We start from the raw sequence: 22957 nt of genomic DNA, 5'->3' as shown, positions 1-22957 counted from the left end.
CATTAGTCACAGCAGTCCGGAGATACGCTTTGTGTCGCAACTTTGTTTGTGTGGAGGAGTTAAGTCAACTTTGGCAGGACATCTTGCTGACTGAACCAAAGAATGCAAGCAGTCATAGGGAGATTGCAACACAAAATGCTATTTTGCATATGAATCATAGAAGTAACAAAAATGTTTCTTCATGGTATTAAGCCACATTCTAGAGATGTAACGGTTACCGGTATATTGATAATCTAAGTTAAGTTCCTGGTGGTTAATATTAGGTAGGGATGTCCGATAATGGCTTTTTGCCGATATTCGGTATTCCGATATTGTCCAACTCTTTAAAGGGGAACATTATCACAATTTCAGAAGGGTTAAAACCATTAAAAATCAGTTCCCAGTGGCTTATTTTATTTTTCGAAGTTTTTTTAAAAATTTTACCCATCACACAATATCCCTAAAAAAAGCTTCAAAGTGCCTGATTTTAACCATCGTTGTATACACCCGTCCATTTTCCTGTGACGTCACACAGTGATGCCAATACAAACAAACATGGCGGATAGAACAGCAAGCTATAGCGACATTAGCTCGGATTCAGACTCGGATTTCAGCGGCTTAAGCGATTCAACAGATTACGAATGTATTGAAACGGATGGTTGTAGTGTGGAGGCAGGTAGCGAAAACTAAATTGAAGAAGAAACTGAAGCTATTGAGCCATATCGGTTTGAACCGTATGCAAGCGAAACCGACGAAAACGACACGACAGCCAGCGACACGGGAGAAAGCGAGGACGAATTCGGCGATCGCCTTCTAACCAACGATTGGTATGTGTTTGTTTGGCATTAAAGGAAACTAACAACTATGAACTAGGTTTACAGCATATGAAATACATTTGGCAACAACATGCACTTTGAGAGTGCAGACAGCCCAATTTTCATCAATTAATATATTCTGTAGACATACCCTCATCCGCTCTCTTTTCCTGAAAGCTGATCTGTCCAGTTTTGAAGTTGATGTCAGCAGGCCAGGGAAGCTAGGGTCGATATTCTTCTATGCCATCTCTGTCGTAGCATAGCTTTCGTCGGTAAAGTGTGCGGAACAAACGTCCAATTTCTTGCCACTTTCGCATCTTTGGGCCACTGGTGCAACTTCAATCCGTCCCTGTTCGTGTTGTTACACCCTCCGACAACACACCGACGAGGCATGATGTCTCCAAGGTACGGAAAACAGTCGAAGAAACGGAAAATAACAGAGCTGATTTGACTCGGTGTTTGTAATGTGTTTGAGAAAATGGCGGATTGCTTCCCGATGTGACGTCACAAGTTTGAAGTTTGGTTCTTTTATGAATTTATTATGGGTCTACTGAAAATGTGAGCAAATCTGCTGGGTCAAAAGTATACATACAGCAATGTTAATATTTGGTTACATGTCCCTTGGCAAGTTTTACTACAATACGACGCTTTTAGTAGCCATCCACAAGCTTCTGGTTGAATTTTTGACCACTCCTCTTGACAAAATTGGTGCAGTTCAGCTAAATTTGTTGGATTTCTGGCATGGACTTGTTTCTTCAGCATTGTCCACACGTTTAAAGCAGGACTTTGGGAAGGCCATTCTAAAACCTTAATTCTTGCCTGATTTAGCCATTCCTTTACCACCTTTGACGTGTGTTTGGCGTCATTGTCCTGTTGGAACACCCAACTGCGCCCAAGACCCAACCTCCGGGCTGATGATTTTAGGTTGTCCTGAAGAATTTGGAGGTAATCCTCCTTTTTCATTGTCCCATTTACTCTCTGTCAAGCACCAGTTCCATTGGCAGCAAAACAGGCCCAGAGCATAATACTACCACCACCATGCTTGATGGTAGGTGTGGTGTTCCTGGGATTGAAGGCCTCACCTTTTCTCCTCCAAACATATTGCTGGGTATTGTGGCCAAACAGCTACATTTTTGTTTCATCTGACATCACATGGACAAAGATAAGACCTTCTGGAGGAAAGTTCTGTGTGGTCAGATGAAACAAAAATTGAGTTGTTTGGCCACAATACCCAGCAATATGTTTGGAGGAGAAAAGGTGAGGATTTTAATCCCAGGAACACCATTCCTACCATCAAGCAGGGTGGTGGTGGTATTATGCTCTGGGCCTGTTTTGCTGCCAATGGAACTGGTGTTTTACAGAGAGTAAATGGGACAATAGCTCACGGGCGTCAAAATGTAAACAAACGCCATCTGACATTCACTGTAATGATATCAAGTACAGGCACGTATCTAGTCGATACTACTATGATTACGTCGATATTTTTGGCATCACAACATTTTCTATCGTTTTCTTAAAATGTATATTACCTTATTTTTCGGACTATAAGTCGCAGTTTTTTTCATAGTTTGGCCAGGCTGCAGTGCGATTTATATGTTTTTTTCCTTCTTTATTATGCATTTTCGGCAGGTGCGACTTATACTCCGGTGCGACTTATACTCCGAAAAATACGGTATGTTTATAAACTCAGGAAATATGTCCCTGGACACATGAGGACTTTGAATATGACCAATGTATGATCCCGTAACGACTTGGTATCGGATTGATACCCAAATTTGTGGTATCATCCAAAACTAATGTAAAGTATCAAACAACAGAAGAATAAGTGATTATTACATTTTAACAGAAGTGTAGATAGAACATGTTGAAAGAGAAAGTAAGCAGATATTAACAGTAAATGAACAAGTGGATTAATAATTAATTTTCTACCACTTGTCCTTAATAATGTTGACAAAATAATAGAATGGAAAATAACACAATATGTTACTGCATATGTCAGCAGACTAATTAAGAGCCTTTGTTTGTTTACTTATTAATAAAAGACAAGTTGTCTTGTTTGTTCACTATTTCATTTAAGGACTTAGCTGCAATAATAAACATATGTTTAATGTACCATAAGGTTTTTTAGTTAAAATAAAGCCAATAATGCATTTTTTTTGTGGTCCCCTTTTATTTAGAAAAGTACCGAAATAATTTTAGTACCGGTACCAAAATATTGGTATCGTTACAACACTAGTTTAGCGAAGCATGGAAATTGGACGTCTTGGACTGCGTCCCCAGCTCATTCTGCCACCGCCATCATCCACTGAACTGATATCGATCAACATTGATCTTTCAACCAATGGACACAAAAGAGAGAAAGAGAATTGACAACGTGTCTCTCTAAAAACGTAGAGCCAAAATACAGTAAAACAAAACCTTGAGAAACATCCTTGTTGTTCCAGGTTTTAAAACAGACCGTTGTGTCGTCTAGACCAGCAACCCAGCTGAACCTAAACAGCTCCGTAGTGAACGACTCCTCTTTTGTGTCTCCTTATCTTGCGGGAGAGTTGTTGTGCTCTTGTTGTGCGCCTGTGTAAACAGGGATTGTGTGAGAACCGGCTGAATCGAAGCAGATGGCTGCCGGGGCTCCACTGTCATGAGCATTAAGGGGAAGAAGAAAAAAAACACAACATTGAGAAGGGTCAAAGCACAGCTGTGCAGGGCCAAACCCTACCTTGAGTTGACTGCCAACCTTTTTTTTGAGCATTACAATTCCAAACAGCCGTGACCGGGATTGGATTTCTAGAAAGTGGCTGATGGCAGTTGAATAAAGTCCGGAGCATAACCGATCTTAGCGTTCGGCCTTGTCTTGTCAGGTGGGAGACGCACATGATGCTTGTTTGCACGGTACTGTCCATATGCCAGGCGGTGGAAGACAAACATTAGCTTTTGACTTTCTCTGCAGGCCCTCTGCCACGTGGTTTGTGTGTTTGCCAGTTAGCTACAGGGGTCACGCACCACGATACATGTGGTAGAACATGTGCAGAGTAACAACGCATTGACGGAAGTCATGTCTCAGTGGCCTAGTGGTTAGAGTGTCCTCCCTGAGATTGGTAGGTTACCAAAGACTATAACAATTAGGACCCATTACCTCCCTGCTTGGCACTCAGCATCAAGGGTTAAAATTGGGGGTTAAATCACCAACAATTATTCCCGGGCGTGGCCACCGCTGCTGCTCACTGCTCCCCTCACCTCCCAGGGGGTGGAACAAGGGGATGGGTCAAATGCAGAGGACAAATTTCACCACACCTAGTGTGTGTGTGACAATAATTGGTACTTTACTCTAAGTGGCGTGGTTCGGAGTGTGGCCGTGCCAGCAACCTGAGGGTTCCTGGTTCGATTCCCAGCTTCTACCAACCTAGTCACGTCGGTTGTGTCCTTGAGCAAGACACTTCACCCTTGTTTTACCATGAATTAATTTACGTGGACCCCGACTTGAACAAGTTGAAAAACTTATTCGGGTGTTACCATTTAGTGGTCCATTGTACGGAATAAGTACTGTACTGTGCAATCTACTAATACAAGTTTCAATCAATGGGTCGTGGTTAGGGGCCTTGCATGGCAGCTCCCGCCATCAGTGTGTGAATGTGTGTGTGAATGGGTGAATGTGGAAATAGTGTCAAAGCGCTTTTGAGTACCTTGAAGGTAGAAAAACGCTATACAAGTATAACCCATTTACCATTTACCATTACATTGTTGAACATCCCAACAAAAAATGCAGACGTCCTCAATTACATTTGTCCAATTTAGAGATAATTGCTTTTAAATGTAATATCGGAAATTATCGGTATCCGTTTCAAAAAGTAAAATGTATGACTTTTAAAAAAAAGTGGTACACGGACGTAGTACAGAGTGCCAATAAACCTTAAAGGGGAACATTATCACAATTTCAGAAGGGTTAAAACCATTAAAAATCAGTTCCCATTGGCTTATTTTATTTTTCGAAGTTTTTTTCAAAATTTTACCCATCACGCAATATCCCTAAAAAAAGCTTCAAAGTGCCTGATTTTAACCATCGTTATATACACCCGTCTATTTTCCTGTGACGTCACACAGTGATGCCAACACAAACAAACATGGCGGATAGAACAGCAAGATATAGCGACATTAGCTCGGATTCAGACTCGGATTTCAGCGGCTTAAGCGATTCAACAGATTACGCGTGTATTGAAACGGATGGTTGTAGTGTGGAGGCAGGTAGCGAAAACGAAATTGAAGAAGAAACTGAAGCTATTGAGCCATATCGGTTTGAACCGTATGCAAGCGAAACCGACGAAAACGACACGACAGCCAGCGACACGGGAGAAAGCGAGGACGAATTCGGCGATCGCCTTCTAACCAACGATTGGTATGTGTTTGTTTGGCATTAAAGGAAACTAACAACTATGAACTACCGGTAGGTTTACAGCATATGAAATACATTTGGCAACAACATGCACTTTGAGAGTGCAGACAGCCCAATTTTCATCAATTAATATATTTTGTAGACATACCCTCATCCGCTCTCATTTCCTGAAAGCTGATCTGTCCAGTTTTGGAGTTGATGTCAGCAGGCCAGGGAAGCTAGGGTCGATATTCTTCTCTTGATCATCTTCAGTGGCATAAGGGACGGTGTGAGCCAAGACATCCAGGGGGTTTAGCTCGCTCGTCTGCGGGAACAAACTGCCGCCATTGCTTGCCGTGCCACCGAGGACCTTTGTCCCTGAATTGCTCACACACTCCGGCAGATTCATTGGGGGTCTGGCGGCAGATTTCTTTGACTTTATCGTTGGAAATGCATCTGCTTTGAGTGTCGCAGGATATCCACACATTCTTGCCATCTCTGTCGTAGCATAGCTTTCGTCGGTAAAGTGTGCGGAACAAACGTCCAATTTCTTGCCACTTTCGCATCTTTGGGCCACTGGTGCAACTTGAATCCGTCCCTGGTCGTGTTGTTACACCCTCCGACAACACACCGACGAGGCATGATGTCTCCAAGGTACGGAAAACAGTCGAAAAAACGGAAAATAACAGAGCTGATTTGACTCGGTGTTTGTAATGTGTTTGAGAAAATGGCGAATAATAGAAAGGCGTTTAATTCGCCAAAATTCACCCATTTAGAGTTCGGAAATCGCAAAAAAAAAAAAAAGGTCTTTTTTCTGCAACATCAAGGTATATATTGACGCTTACATAGGTCTGGTGATAATGTTCCCCTTTAAGGCCTAAGCTGTTTGTTTACATGCTTTTTTTATTTCTCTTTGCTATTTGGGCTTATTGGACCCTAATTAGAATAAAAACTAAAACTCATATTTTAATATGATGTACTTAGTCCATAAGTACACAAACGTGTACTTCACGTGTAGTGACATGCAAATTTTAATTTTTACACTTTTTTTTTTCCAAATTCCATTGTATGTTATACTCTTCTGACACTACCAGATGGCAGTATAAGTGTCCATATGTCGGCATAAGACCCCAATTCAGTAGTGTACACAATTTTGGAAATAAGAGCTAAAAGGTGCTGTCAACGCATGTGGCCACTAAGGCTTTTAGATTAAGCACAACAACTTGATCTGATCAAAAATGCCTACTGTTCTTTATACTTACAGTACAGTATATTTACAGTAGGACGTCCTTCCTGTGCTACTGCAAAGTATGTTGTTAGAAACCTGACCTATAATTACAACTGCATAGCAATGTTTATGCTGTACACATGCATGCTAATGTATGTTATGATAAGAACAGAACGTTGTTTAAAGCATCATAGCCGTTGGCCAAAATGAAAAATACATTGCTAAAAAAAAATGCAGGGACTGGAGGAGCTCCAACTGATTGCATTCCTTTCTTTGTGCTTCACACATGAACATTGTTATCAGCGCAACTCTCTAATAAGGCTCTCATATCTGCCTGATATATATGATGGATATTGCACATTCTCCATGTTCGTCCCCCCACCTCTTTTTTTTTGCTCCTGATATTGCAATTTTGAATGATTCTGTGATAAAATTAATGAGAGCGTAGATTTATGGGTTTCATTTGTTTGTCAATTTAGAAATTAATTGGGTGTTAATTTTAGCCATCCCCTCATCACGGCTGGGTCCACGCATTACTATGCATCCCATTGTAGGCCTTTCTGTCCTTAATCATCACTTTTACATACATTAGAAATACCCCATGACCTGTTCCCTTGGTTACTGTGTTAGATCATATGTATTTGGAAACATACCGCTATTTTTCGGCGTATAAGTCGCTCCGGAGTGTAAGTCGCACCGGCCGAAAATGCATAATAAAGAACATATATAAGTCGCACTGGAGTATAAGTCGCATTTTTGGGGGAAATGTATTTGATAAAACCCAACACCAAGAATAGACATTTGAAAGGCAATTTAAAATAAATAAAGAATAGTGAACAACAGGCTGAATAAGTGTACGTTATATGAGGCATAAATAACCAACTGAGAACGTGCCTGGTATGTAAAAATTGATTATTAATGTACTCGTTCATTTACTGTTAATATCTGCGTACTTTCACCAAAAACGTCACTGGTTACTTATTGAGTCTGTTTAACTGATTGGAGAGCTAGCTTAGGGTTCATGACGATGACTTCTGTTTTGTTTGATCAGCCGTTTTACTGCCCTGCTACAGGCACCGTTTGTCAATAAACATTGATATAATTTTTCTGTGTAAATACCGTATTTTTCGGAGTATAAGTCGCTCCGGAGTATAAGTCGCACCGGCCGAAAATGCATAATAAAGAAGAAAAAAAAACATATATAAGTCGCACTGGAGTATTAAGTCACATTTTTTGGGGAAATGTTTTTGATAAAACCCAACACCAAGAATAGACATTTGAAAGGCAATTTAAAATAAATAAAGAATAGTGAACAACAGGCTGAATAAGTGTACGTTATATGAGGCATACATAACCAACTGAGAACGTGCCTGGTATGTAAAAATTGATTATTAATGTACTCGTTCATTTACTGTTAATATATGCTTACTTTCACCAAAAACGTCACTGGTTACTTATTGAGTCTGATTGGAGAGCTAGCTTAGGGTTCATGACGATGACTTCTGTTTTGTTTGATCAGCCGTTTTACTGCCCTGTTACAGGCACCGTTTGTAAATAAACATTGATATCATTTTTCTGTGTAAATACCGTATTTTTCGGAGTATAAGTCGCTCCGGAGTATAAGTCGCACCGGCCGAAAATGCATAATAAAGAAGAAAAAAAACATATATAAGTCGCACTAGAGCAGGGGTCGGCAACCCAAAATGTTGAAAGAGCCATATTGAACCAAAAATACAAAAACAAATCTGTCTGGAGCCGCAAAAAAATAAAAGCCATATTACATACAGATAGTGTGTCATGAGATATAAATTGAATTAAGAGGACTTAAAGGAAACTAAATGACCTCAAATATAGCTACAAATGAGGCATAATGATGCAATATGTACATATAGCTAGCCTAAATAGCATGTTAGCATCGATTAGCTTGCAGTCATGCAGTGACCAAATATGTCTGATTAGCACTCCACACAAGTCAATAACATCAACAAAACTCACCTTTCATGCACAACCTTAAAAGTTTGGTGGACAAAATGAGACGGAAAAAGAAGTGGCATAAAACACGTCCTAGAAAGTTATACATGTAAACAAACTACGGTGAGTTCAAGGACCGCCAAAATTAGTACGACAAAACGGCGCTCGCCAAATACTCAAATCAGTGAAGCATGTTTAATATAAACAGTGTGCTTTATAACAATTAGGGAGGTTTGTCCTCCCACAGGAACCATATTAAAACAAAAAATATATTTTTTCCCCCTCATCTTTTTCCATTTTTCATACATTTTTGAAAAAGCTCCAGAGAGCCACTAGGGCGGCGGCATGCGGCTCTAGAGCCGCGGGTTGCCGACCCCTGCACTAGAGTATTAAGTCACATTTTTTGGGGAAATGTATTTGATAAAACCCAACACCAAGAATAGACATTTGAAAGGCAATTTAAAATAAATAAAGAATAGTGAACAACAGGCTGAATAAGTGTACGTTATATGAGGCATAAATAACCAACTGAGAACGTGCCTGGTATGTTAACGTAACATATTATGGTAAGAGTCATTCAAATAAGTATAACATATAGAACATGCTATACGTTTACCAAACAATCTGTCACTCCTAATCGCTAAATCCCATGAGATCTTATACGTCTAGTCTCTTACGTGAATGAGCTAAATAATATTATTTGATATTTTACGGTAATGTGTTCATAATTTCACACATAAGTCGCTCCTGAGTAGAAGTCGCACCCCCGGTCAAACTATGAAAAAAACTATGACTTACAGTCCGAAAAATACGGTAACTAAGTTTTCAATGTATATCCGCGGCTTATAGTCCGGTAGTTAGAATAATTTTATCTAAGTTATTACAAAAACTTTGTGTTGAAATTAGTTCCCAGCGAGAAGACCAAAAGCTGTCTTTGAACCTACCAAGAAGAAGGCTTGTAAAACTCCACTGTGTAGGGGGGAAGCAACATGAAGGTGTTCTGTTTTCTTTCATGTATTGTAATCAACAGAAATATATTGTTTTAACCCAAGGACTACAAAGCGGAGAGAAGGCAGGATCTGCCCAAGTTCCAGACGACCTCTTTTTTTTAACTCTTTTACGAACCTGTTTTTGAAGTCTTTTACGACCTTTTCTTTGAACTGTTCTGTAACCAAAGGCAACGCTGTTTACGACCCACGTCCCTTTGGAAACAGCTGTTGCCATGTGGTCAGGGAAAGTCCAAGTAAAGGAGGAGGCGTACAATCTTTCACAAGAGCGTGCTGAGACAAGGGTACCATACTTGCCAACCCTCCCGAATTTTCCGGGAGACTCCCGAAATTCAGCGCCTCTCCCGAAAACCTCCCGGGACAAATATTCCCCCGAAAATCTCCCGATTTTCAGCCGGAGTTGGAGGCCACGCCCCCTCCAGCTCCATGCGGACCTGAGTGAGGACAGCCTTTTTTCACGTCCGCTTTCCCACGATATAAACAGCGTGCCTGCCCAATCACGTTATTCCATACGAGGCATCCGGCATGCCTCCAATGAGCATGGTGCAGATGGAGAAGATCTTCTCGGCGTCCGTGTTGGCGCACACACGTTGCCAAAGCCGACGCTGGTCAGGCTGCTGAGGGTGAAGTAGAGGGCGGCGATGTACAAGCTGCGCACCGACGGGCCGCCGACCGTGTTGACGTAGGGCATCTCCAGGCGTTTGCCCAGCTCATGGAGCCATCCTTTGGGAAGAGACGGGAGGACAACAGGGTGACATTAACTAAATCATCCAGACGAGAGATAAATTGTATTATGTTTATCTTACCTAAAAATAAATATATTTATAATTTTTAAAAAAACAACTAAATACATTTTTACTATATTTTGCTAAAAACATCAAAATTAATTGTATTTTTATTTGTATTTTTTCTGAGTCCTTATTACATCCAGCCATAGAATTAAGCATTAAAATAAACATATTTGAACTAATTAATTTAAATTATAATAATTCCTTTAAAATGACCATATTTAATTATTAAAATAATTGCTTGTTTATCAACAACTTTAGCATTTTATTCATTACATTTTGAAGCTCTCAGAAGCCAAGTTATGTTATATTCCTTAAGATTTATTTATGCAAGTTTGAAGTATCACTTATATAAACACAGTTTTGTTTGCATATTTTCAGGATGTAGATACTTTTACGAACCTGTTTTTGAAGTCTTTTACGCACTTTTCTTTGAACTGTTTTACGACCTTTTCTGGGAAGTGTTTACGACCTTTTCTTTTGAACTGTTCTGTAACCAAAGGCAACGCTGTTTACGACCCACGTCCCTTTGGAAGCAGCTGTTTCTACCGCTTACTCCCTTCGAGGTCGCGGGGGGCGCTGGAGCCTATCTCAGCTACAATCGGGCGGAAGGCGGGGTACACCCTGGACAAGTATATATATATATATATATATATATATATATGAAATACTTGACTTGGTGAATTCTAGCTGTAAATATACTCCTCCCCTCTTAACCACGCCCCCACCCCCGAAATCGGAGGTCTCAAGGTTGGCAAGTATGAAGGGTACAGTGTCTAGGCGACTCTCCTCAAATTGAGCCAAATTGAATTATGTCTCTGTTTAATTCTTTGCTTCTTGTCTTGTTTAATAATGTCATCAGTGTTTGAACCTGACACCGGTGTTGCTAATATATGAAAAAAAAAATGTTTTCCCTAAAATTTAGTAGGTGTGGCTTATATACCAGTGTTCTGTATATTCTGGGAAAATACGGTAGTCAACACATATCTCAAATTTTGCATTTTGTTTTACATACCTATTGTCTATTTGGTGTCCGAGGGAGAGAACTAGTATCTGTTAGCCTACAGATGGAATTGTTGTTGGATTCGTTTTACTCAGGCCTTGTTTAGAAAATCACATTATGGAGGGACTGTTTTAGTTAGTCCCAGCCTAGAAAACAGGGGACTGGGGAGGGTTCACGACACACCACTCAACCAGGCCACTATGTCACATGACTCTCCTGGTTTGGGTTCTTGCAAGATAGGTTCCACAGACTGGTTGATGTCCGTATGTATACATAACGTAAATCATGACTCTCCTGGTTTGGGTTTTTGCAAGATAGGTTTGGGTTCTTGCAAGATAGGTTCCACAGACTGGTTGATGTCCGTATGTATACATAACGTAAATCATGACTCTCCTGGTTTGGGTTCTTGCAAGATAGGTTTGAGTTCTTGCAAGATAGGTTCCACAGACTGGTTGATGTCTGTATGTATACATAACGTAAATCATGACTCTCCTGGTTTGGGTTCTTGCAAGATAGGTTTGGGTTCTTGCAAGATAGGTTCCACAGACTGGTTGATGTCCGTATGTATACATAATGTAAATCATGACTCTCCTGGTTTGGGTTCTTGCAAGATAGGTTTGGGTTCTTGCAAGATAGGTTCCACAGACTGGTTGATGTCCGTATGTATACATAACGTACATCATGACTCTCCTGGTTTGGGTTCTTGCAAGATAGGTTCCACAGACTGGTTGATGTCCGTATGTATACATAACGTAAATCATGACTCTCCTGGTTTGGGTTCTTGCAAGATAGGTTTGGGTTCTTGCAAGATAGGTTCCACAGACTGATGTCCGTATGTATACATAACGTAAATCAGGTATATTTTATGAACCGTCTTTTTAATTTGTTCACTATCCGAGATACCGACCTGAGACGCTTGCCAATACCATGACCTAAAAAAAAAAGTGCTGTTTATTTTTTTAATAATGCGATGTCGAGATTATTTTCCCACCTATCATTTTCCAAATATTCTCCCTGACAAGTTATCAACCTCAATTTCCCGTCTGTCAGTTTGAGTGGGTGTCCCACTGGTGTCGAGACATGTCTGCATCTTGTTTGGACTGCGGCTCTAGAGACGCTCTGTCCGAGCCCTCCCATTTACACGCCTTAAATGCAACCCCGTGGATCTGTATTTAGTTCCATTCTCCCTTTGACTTCATGATGAGTGTTTTAAAGGCGTTCATTCTGCTTCATATAAATAATTAACCGGGCAAGTTAATTTGCTTCTGCCCGACTTGGTCAGCTTCATTAACCCTAAATTGGGAGGATGTGTCAGTTGCACCAGTGCGACCAACGCTGTAAATCATCCGACTGATTGGAAGAACTGAGGGAGTCGTCAATTCTTGACAGAACACTAGACGTAACATGTTAGCAAATACTTGTGACTTGATGCTTTGTTTTCTACAAACCCCGTTTCCATATGAGTTGGGAAATTGTGTTAGATGTAAATATAAACGGAATACAATGATTTGCAAATCCTTTTCAACCCATATTCAATTGAATGCACTACAAAGACAACATATTTGATGTTCAAACTCATAAACTTTCTTTTTTTTTGCAAATAATAATTAACTTAGAATTTCATGGCTGCAACACGTGACAAAGTAGTTGGGAAAGGGCATGTTCACCACTGTGTTACATGGCCTTTCCTTTTAACAACACTTTTTAAACGTTTGGGAACTGAGGAGACACATTTTTTAAGCCTCTCAGGTGGAATTCTTTCCCATTCTTGCTTGATGTACGGCTTAAGTTGTTCAACAGTCCGGGGGTCTCCGTTGTGGTATTTTAGGCTTCATAATGCGCCACACATTTTCAATGGGAGACAGGTCTGGACTACAGGCAGGCCAGTCTAGTACCCGCACTCTTTTACTATGAAGCCACGTTGATGTAACACGTGGCTTGGCATTGTCTTGCTGAAATAAGCAGGGGCGTCCATGGTAACGTTGCTTGGATGGCAACATATGTTGCTCCAAAACCTGTATGTACCTTTCAGCATTAATGGTGCCTTCACAGATGTGTAAGTTACCCATGTCTTGGGCACTAATACACCCCCATACCATCACAGATGCTGGCTTTTCAACTTTGCGCCTATAACAATCCGGATGGTTCTTTTCCTCTTTGGTCCGGAGGACACAACGTCCACAGTTTCCAAAAAAAATTTGAAATGTGGACTCGTCAGACCACAGAACACTTTTCCACTTTGTATCAGTCCATCTTAGATGAGCTCAGGCCCAGCGAAGCTGACGGCGTTTCTGGGTGTTGTTGATAAACGGTTTTCGCCTTGCATAGGAGAGTTTTAACTTGCACTTACAGATGTAGCGACCAACTGTAGTTACTGACAGTGGGTTTCTGAAGTGTTCCTGAGCCCATGTGGTGATATCCTTTACACACTGATGTCGCTTGTTGAGGCAGTACAGCCTGAAGGATCGAAGGTCACGGGCTTAGCTGCTTACGTGCAGTGATTTCTCCAGATTCTCTGAACCCTTTGATGATATTACGGACCGTAGATGGTGAAATCCCTAAATTCCTTGCAATAGCTGGTTGAGAAAGGTTTTTCTTAAACTGTTCAACAATTTGCTCACGCATTTGTTGACAAAGTGGTGACCCTCGCCCCATCCTTGTTTGTGAATGACTGAGCATTTCATGGAATCTACTTTTATACCCAATCATGGCACCCACCTGTTCCCAATTTGCCTGTTCACCTGTGGGATGTTCCAAATAAGTGTTTGATGAGCATTCCTCAACTTTATCAGTATTTATTGCCACCTTTCCCAACTTCTTTGTCACGTGTTGCTGGCATCAAATTCTAAAGTTAATGATTATTTGCAAAAAAAAAAATGTTTATGAGTTTGAACATCAAATATGTTGTCTTTGTAGCATATTCAACTGAATATGGGTTGAAAAGGATTTGCAAATCATTGTATTCCGTTTATATTTACATCTTACACAATTTCCCAACTCATATGGAAACGGGGTTTGTATTTATTGAAAGCAGAAGGCATGCATTATACAAAAAAATATGCATAAATATTTTATTCAGTTAACTTGGATGATGAAAGACAAGATTGTTTTCAAACATTCCATTTTTGTTTATATCCATAACTGTAGCTTTTGCCTGGTAAAGAATAGAGCAGCATCTATCAATAATTTTAGTTATCGAGTAATCTATTGATTAGTTTCTTCTAGGGTTGTCCCGATACCAATATTCTGGTACCGGTACCAAAATGTACTTTGACACTTTTCGATACTTTCCTAAATAAAGGGCACCACAAAAATGTGCATTATTGGCTTTATTTTAACATAAAATCTTAGGGTACATTAAACATATGTTTCTTATTGCAAGTTTGTCCTTAAATAAAATAGTGAACATAAAAGACAACTTTTTTTTTTATTACTAAGTAAACAAACAAATGCTCTTAATTTAGCTGCTGACATATGCAGTAACATATTGTGTCATTCATCATTCTATTATTTTGTCAACATTATGAGGGACAAGCTGTAAAAAATGGATTATTAATCTACTTGTTCATTTACTGTTAATATCTGCTTATTTTCTGTTTATACATGTTCTATCTACACTTCTGTTCAAATGTAATAATCACTTATTCTTCTGTTGTTTGGATACTTGACATTAGTTTTGGATGATATCACAAATTTGGGTATCGACCTGATACCAAGTAGTTACAGGATGATAAAATGGTTATAACTTAAGTCCTCATGTGTCCAAGTACATATTTACTGAGTTTATAAACATAATATAAAAAAGAAAAAATACATGAAAAAAGTGAAGATAAAAAATATTGATGTAATCATAGTAGCATCGACTAGATACACTCCTGTACTTGGTATCATTACAGTGGATGTTAGGTGTAGATCCGCCCATGGGGGGATAACCGGTTCTTTTCAGAGGCAGTATAGTACCGAATATGATTCATTAGTATTGTGGTACTATACTAGTACAGGTATACCGTACAACCCTAGTTTCTTCTATTAATAAAGTAATCAGATAAAACAACAATGTGTATTTAAGGAAAATAGCTTAATCGAACAACTATATTTCTGCCGTAACCTTTTTTTTTTTTTTTTTATGATAAATGTTCATCAGCTTTTAAATGTGTGCAATAATACCAATTGAAAGACAAATCTCTGCTGTTCATTTAAAGTTCCGGGAAAATCCATGTGGTCAGTTTTTTATAAATTTTGTATTAGTTACAAAAATTAAATGATTAATTGAAGTAACAGAATACAAACCAAAGCTTTTTTTCTAATGGATTAATCCTTGCAGCCATACTATAATATCTCGATTAAGGAACGCAGGAGTTACGTTCCATACCCCGCCAAGCCGGGGCCCTGTTTATTTCATGATTTTTATTAATATCATATACATTTTAAGTTGTTATAAACCATGCACATGCTATGCCTTTGCCGTACACTCTTATGTATTTGTAATAATAATTGTATAATTGCTCACAAATGATGACGCTAAATCATGGCTATTTTTATTTTTTATTTTATTTATTTTTTTTTTTATAAATGAGAATGGTAAGATTATGAAGTATGGTGAATTTAGAACTATGTATGGTGATGCTTGTTCAAGCTTTTCATTTCATCAACTAACTGGAGTCATTGGGAAAAGATGGAAACAAATAATTAATTATGGAACTACTAAATTATTAGTTTGTAAACCTCTAATAAGAAATTCGAGTTGGCAAAAAGGAACTAAAATAAATAGAAAAATATATAAGTTTTATTTAATAAAGAAATCTTTGAAGGCTGCCCCATACAACACATTTGGAAAATGGGAGGACTTTTTTGACTGCCCGTTGCCGTGGGATGCCATATTCAAACTAATCTATAAAACTACTATTGATGTGCAAAATCGTTATTTTCAAATTAAAATTATTTATAACTTCTCACCCACGGGGAAAATGTTAAAATTATGGAATATGACAGAGTCATTTGACTGCCGATTTTGTTGTCAGGAGTCTGAATCCACCCTGCATTTGTTTTGGTATTGTCATATTGTGTCTTCCTTTTGGGTGGAAGTTGAAAAAATGTGTTTAAGGATTGGTTTGTTTATGAAGCTTGATGTGGTTGCTGTTATTTTGGGAGAGTTCATTGACAATCATGATTTAATCAATTTAACTATAGTACTCGGTAAAAGGTTTATTTTTAAGGCCAAAAAACAGATATTCACTTAGTATTACCGTATTTGCCGCACCATAAGGCGCCCTGGGTTATAAGCCGCGCCTTCAATGAACGGCATATTTCAAAACTTTGTCCACCTATAAGACGGGCCCCGTGTTATAAGCCGCATCTAACTGCGCTAAAGGAATGTCAAAAAAACAGTCAGATAGGTCAGTCAAACTTTAATAATATATTAAAAACCAGCGTGATGTGGGCGCGCACGGAGTCGTATATCAACATGGACGGAGCTGCGTGAAAAAAGCCACCCGGCCTCTTCGCGTAAACTTACCTTAACCACTCGCTCATCTTTTCTTCATCCATCCCTTCGAGTTAGCTTTTATGATGACGCCGGCTGGAAAGGTCTCTTTTGGCAAGGTCTTCCTTTTGAATATCACCATGGGTGGAAGTTTCTGGCCATTAGCATGGCAAGCTAGAACCACAGTGAAGGATGACTTCTCATTCCCTGTGGTGCGAATATTCACCGTACGTGCTCCCGTTGTATCCACAGTGCGGTTCACAGGAATATCAAAAGTCAGTGGAACCTCGTCCATGTTGATAATGTTCTCTGGCCGGATCTTTTTTTCAGCTATCTTGTTTTTACAATATGCACGGAAAGTAGCCAGCTTTTCTTGAAAGTCTTTAGGCAGTTGCTGTGAAATAGTAATCCGTGTGCGGATGGAGAGATTGCGTCTTTTCATGAACCGGATCCCTGTCGCTTAGTAGGAGCCATTTTGTGGTCTTTACAGATGTAAACACACAAAGGAAATGAAACGTACGGTAATATCAGCGCGCTTCTTCTTCTTCTACGCGGGCGGGTGGTTGCTTACAGTAGAAGAAGAAGCGCTTCCTGTTCTATGGGGGAGGGTGCTTACCTTGGCGGTTGCTTGCGTAGAAGAAGAAGCACTTCCTCTTCTACGGGGAAAAAAGATGGCGGCTGTCTACCGTAGTTCCGAGACCGAAACTTTATGAAAATGAATCTGAATATTAATCCATATATAAAGCGCACCGGGTTATAAGGCGCACTGTCAGCTTTTGAGAAAATTTGTGGTTTTTAGGTGCGCCTTATAGTGCGGAAAATACGGTACTTTCTTTAAAACATTTATTCAGTATTTTCTAACTTTAGAAAGTTACATGGTTGAAAACGATAATGATGCCAAAAAACATTAAAAAAAAGATGGGAAGTCCTCAAAGGCTTATGTTGAAAGTGTAATTATGTTTATAGATTATATGCTATCTGTAGTTGTATTCCCTAATTTTTAGTGACCTGAACATAATCTGGACTGTACATACATTTTATTTTGTGTAATTTTGTTTATAGATTATATGCAATCTGTTGTGTTCCAAAACATTTTTTTTAATTTTTTTTTTCTCAATGTACATGAATAAAGGTGCATGTTGCTGGACCCGACTTGGACATTATCTGGACTGGACCTGGTTTAAAAAAAACAACCTTTAAACGAAGCTAATTTCATTTACAACCAGGTCTGGTGAAGATAAGATCCTTTCTTTCCCTTTTTTTTTTTTTTTTTTTTTTTATAGATAAGATAAATAAATATTTTCTTGGATAAAAAGGAAAGTAAAACAATATAAAAATAATTACATAAGGGAGAAAAAAGAAGAAAAAAAATAGTAATTAAATGAAAATGTTAGTGGACCATCAGCACAAACAATCAAGTGTGCTTCAGGGACTGTGTTGTGTCCCTTGCAGAAGTGTTGTCCATGTTGTGGGAACCATAATATTGATAGCAGAAAGAAACAACCCCTTTTTGTGTGAGTGGGTGTGTATGAGTGTGAATGGGGGAGGGAGGTTTTTTTTTTTGGGTTGATGCACTAGTTGAAAGTGTATCGTGTGTTTTTTTCTATGTTGATATAATAATAAAAAAAAAAAAAAAAAAATCATGGCTATTTAACTACATGATGAAGAGGGCCACAGTTTCAAGAGCCCAAGGGCTCAGGGGCCGGACGTACGTTGTCATCGACATTTGGATGTTTCGTCAGAAAGTACCTTCGCAGGTTACCGTATTTTTCGGACTTCAAATCATTTAGTTTTCTTAAATGAAGAGGAGCTGTACAGTCTAATGGTGTGTGGGACAAATGAGTTTTTGAGTCTATTAGTCCTGCACTTGGGATGAAGCAGTCTAGCACTGAACAGGCTCCTCTGGCTACTGATAACGGTATGCAGAGGGTGACTGGCATCATCCATGATGCTCACTAGTTTTTCCACAGTCCTCTTCTCTGCCACCGTCACCAGTGAGTCCAGTTTTATTCCGATCTTAGAGCCGGCCCGCCTGATCAGTTTCTCCAGCAGTACAGAACACTGGCAACCTATGTGTGACTGCCATCTACTGGTCACACTTATCAATTCACCATGTACCAAATAAAATAGCTTTGAGGTCGGTAAGCACAACCAGAATTATTCCGTACATTAGGCGCACCGAGTTATAAGGCGCACTGTCGAGTTTTGAGAAAAAAATTGGATTTTAAGTGCGCCTTGTAGTCCGGAAAATATGGTAATTTTAAGTCAACTATGAACAATGCGATTATATATTTTAATTGTTCGATAACCCTAGTTATAAAACGTGTTTAAAGAAATACCCACGATTAGAGATGTCCGATAATATCGGACTGCCGATATTATCGGCCGGTAAATGCTTTAAAATGTAATATCGGAAATGATCTGTATCGGTTTCAAAAAGTAAAATGTATGACTTTTTAAAACGCGGCTGTGTACACGGACGTAGGGAGAAGTACAGAGCGCCAATAAACCTTAAAGGCACTGCCTTTGCGTGCCGGCCCAGTCACATAATATCTACGACTTTTCACACACACAAGTGAATGCAACGCATACTTGGTCAACAGCCATACAGGTCACACTGAGGGTGGCCGTATAAACAACTTTAACACTGCAACAAATATGCGCCACACTGTGAACCCACACCAAACAAGAATGACAAACACATTTCGGGAGAACATCCGCACCTTAACACAACATAAAGGTTATGATACTTGCTCTCCAAACAGGTGGACCAGGGTTCAAACTTCAGTCGAGGTGAATGGCTACAGGTACAATTATTGTATTTTTTTTTAGAGATGTCCGATAATATCAGACCGCCGATATTATCGGCCGATAAATGCTTTAAAATGTAATATTGGAAATTATCGGTATCTGTTTCAAAAAGTAAAATTTTTGACTTTTTAAAACGTCTCTGTACGGAGTGGTACACGGACGTAGGGAGAAGTACAGATCAGTTGCGTCTCCAAGTCATACTTGCCAACCCTCCCGATTTTCAGTGCCCCTCCCGAAAATCTCCCGGGGCAACCATTCTCCCGAATTTCTCCCGATTTCCACCCAGACAACAATATTGGGGGCGTACCTTTAAAGGCATTGCCTTTGCGTGCCGGCCCAGTCACATAATATCTACGACTTTTCACACACACAAGTGAATGCAAGCCATACTTGGTCAACAGCCATACAGGTCAAACTGAGGGTGGCCATATAAACAACTTTAACACTGTTACAAATATGCGCCACACTGTGAACCCACACCAAACAAGAATGACAAACACATTTCGGGAGAACATCCGCACCGTAACACAACAGAACAAATACCCAGAACCTCAACAAACCCCGCCCACCTCAACCTCCTCATGCTCTCTCAGGGAGAGCATGTCCCATATTCCAAGCCGCTGTTTTGAGGCATGTTAAAAAAAAAAAGCACTTTGTGACTTCAATAATAAATATGGCAGTGCCATGTTGGCATTTTTATTTACCATAACTTGAGTTGATTTAAGTGGAGGAGTTCAAGTACCTCGGAGTCTTGTTCACGAGTGAGGGAAGAGTGGATCGTGAGATCGACAGGCGGATCGGTGCGGCGTCTTCAGTAATGCGGACGCTGTATCGATCCGTTGTGGTGAAGAAGGAGCTGAGCCGGAAGGCAAAGCTCTCAATTTACCGGTCGATCTACGTTCCCATCCTCACCTATGGTCATGAGCTTTGGGTTATGACCGAAAGGACAAGATCACGGGTACAAGCGGCCGAAATGAGTTTCCTCCGCCGGGTGGCGGGGCTCTCCCTTAGAGATAGGGTGAGAAGCTCTGCCATCCGGGGGGAGCTCAAAGTAAAGCCACTGCTCCTCCACATCGAGAGGAGCCAGATGAGGTGGTTCGGGCATCTGGTCAGAATGCCACCCGAACACCTCCCTAGGGAGGTGTTTAGGGCACGTCCGACCGGTAGGAGGCCACGGGGAAGACCCAGGACACGTTGGGAAGACTATGTCTCCCGGCTGGCCTGGGAACGCCTCGGGGTCCCACAGGAAGAGCTGGACGAAGTGGCTGGGGAGAGGGAAGTCTGGGCTTCCCTGCTTAGGCTGCTGCCCCTGCGACCCGACCTCGGATAAGCGGAAGAAGATGGATGGATGGATGGAGTTGATTTATTTTTGGAAAACCTTGTTACATTGTTTAATGCATCCATCACAACAAAATTAGGCATAATGTGTTAATTAACAAAATTAGGCATAACAATGTGTTAATTCCACGACTGTATATATCGGTATCGGTTGATATCGGAATCGGTAATTAAGAGTTGGACAATATCGGCAAAAAAAGCCATTATCGGACATCTCTAAGACCGTGGAAGTGGCAAGGGAACGCTGTATCGTCATTCTCACTTGCATGGGATGTTACACGTGGCGCTCTTTCAGTTGTCGCCCTGTTCCCCCGTTAAAAGGCACTTCTTCTGGGACCCCGTGCGAGTAAACATATCCGATCCCAAAGCAAGTGTTTTGTTTTCTCGGGCCGGTGTTTTTCCCGGGCCCTCTGCATCAACTCGACCCAGGTCGGGTTCCTCGCCGATATACGCTAGACACACCAGAGCACCCGTATTTATATTTCATAATGGAGAACTCAAACAAAACCTGGTTTTGACTCCGTATCCTCATACGAGAAGAACAAACAAAAAACAAGGGAAGGCAGTGCAAAGACCAACAAGGAGACGTGTAATAAAAGTGCAATTGCGAGCAAAAAGGATATGACAGATGTTTATATTTTGTCCTGGACTTGTAACACAACCTGATTGCTGTGTTTTAACAGCTGTTTGACCTCGTCTCTTTCTCTCCTCTCTTTCTCTCCTTCTCGCCCTCCCTGTCCCTGGTTTTCTCCCCGCAAGTTTTTAAGTCATGATGCAAGACTCTGGGACCGAGACAACAAGCAATGGACCACTTCATCAAAATGGAGGAGCGAGGGCGGTGGACAGTTCCGGGGAGGGACGCTGCAAGAGCGCCACGCCGTCAGCGGAGGTGACCGCCGCCGATCTCGCCCGTCTCCAGCAGCACCAGGTAGAGCGCCACACCCCCACACCCCCGCCCCTGCCGGGACCCCCCCCCCTTTTTCACACCTGCACTGCAAAAAGTCAGTGTTCAAAAACAAGAAAAAAAATACAAAAATGAGGGGTATTTTATTTGAACTAAGCAAAATAATCTGCCAATAGAACAAGAAAATGTGGCTTGTCAAAACTTTCCAAAACAAGTAAAATTAGCTAACCTCAATGAACCCAAAAATACCTTGAAATAAGTATATTCTCACTAATAACAACTGTACTACTACAAACCCCGTTTCCATATGAGTTGGGAAATTGTGTTAGATGTAAATAAAAAACGGAATACAATGATTTGCGAATCATTTCCAACCCATATTCAGTTGAATATGCTACAAAGACAACATGTTTGATGTTCAAACTGATAAACATTTTTTTTTTTTTGCAAATAATCATTAACTTTAGAATTTGATGCCAGCAACACGTGACAAAGAAGTTGGGAAAGGTGGCAAAAAATACTGATAAAGTTGAGGAATGCTCATCAAACACTTATTTGGAACATCCCACAGGTGAACAGGCAAATTGGGAACAGGTGGGTGCCATGATTGGGTATAAAAGTAGCTTCCATGAAATGCTCAGTCATTCACAAACAAGGATGGGGCGAGGGTCACCACTTTGTCAAGAAATGCGTGAGCAAATTGTTGAACAGTTTAAGAAAAACCTTTCTCAACCAGCTATTGCAAGGAATTTAGGGATTTCACCATCTACGGTCCGTAATATCATCGAAGGGTTCAGAGAATCTGGAGAAATCACTGCACGTAAGCAGCTAAGCCCGTGACCTTCGATCCCTCAGGCTGTACTGCATCAACAAGCAAAATCAGTGTGTAAAGGATATCACCACATGGGCTCAGGAACACTTCAGAAACCCACTGTCAATAACCACAGTTGGTCGCTACATCTGTAAGTGCAAGTTAAAACTCTCCTATGCAAGGCGAAAACCGTTTATCAACAACACCCAGAAACGCCGTCGACTTCGCTGGGCCTGAGATCATCTAAGATGGACTGATACAAAGTGGAAAAGTGTTCTGTGGTCTGACGAGTCCACATTTCAAATTGTTTTTGGAAACTGTGGATGTCGTGTCCTCCGGACCAAAGAGGAAAAGAACCATCCGGATTGTTATAGGCGCAAACTTGAAAAGCCAGCATCTGTGATGGTATGGGGGTGTATTAGTGCCCAAGACATGGGTAACTTACACATCTGTG

The 22957-nt window shown here is 40.4% G+C and overlaps 1 protein-coding gene across 6 annotated transcripts in view; it reads left to right on the top strand.

The window, feature by feature from the left end:
• foxp1b (forkhead box P1b) overlaps nt 1-22957 on the top strand; it is a 536506-nt gene that overhangs the window by 210006 nt on the left and 303543 nt on the right. For all 6 annotated transcript variants that reach the window (XM_061923944.2, XM_061923948.2, XM_061923943.2 and 3 more), the window contains exon 4: nt 21548-21716. In XM_061923944.2, coding sequence (XP_061779928.1) covers nt 21558-21716 — 159 coding nt within the window. In that variant the 5' untranslated portion in view covers nt 21548-21557. The remainder of the gene's footprint in view (nt 1-21547; nt 21717-22957) is intronic.

This window comes from Nerophis lumbriciformis, linkage group LG28, assembly GCF_033978685.3.
Source record: "Nerophis lumbriciformis linkage group LG28, RoL_Nlum_v2.1, whole genome shotgun sequence".
In the NCBI taxonomy this organism is placed as follows: Eukaryota; Metazoa; Chordata; class Actinopteri; order Syngnathiformes; family Syngnathidae; genus Nerophis; species Nerophis lumbriciformis.
The sequence above is the reverse complement of the archived record's forward strand: the minus strand, read 5'-3'. Positions and strand labels throughout refer to the sequence as shown.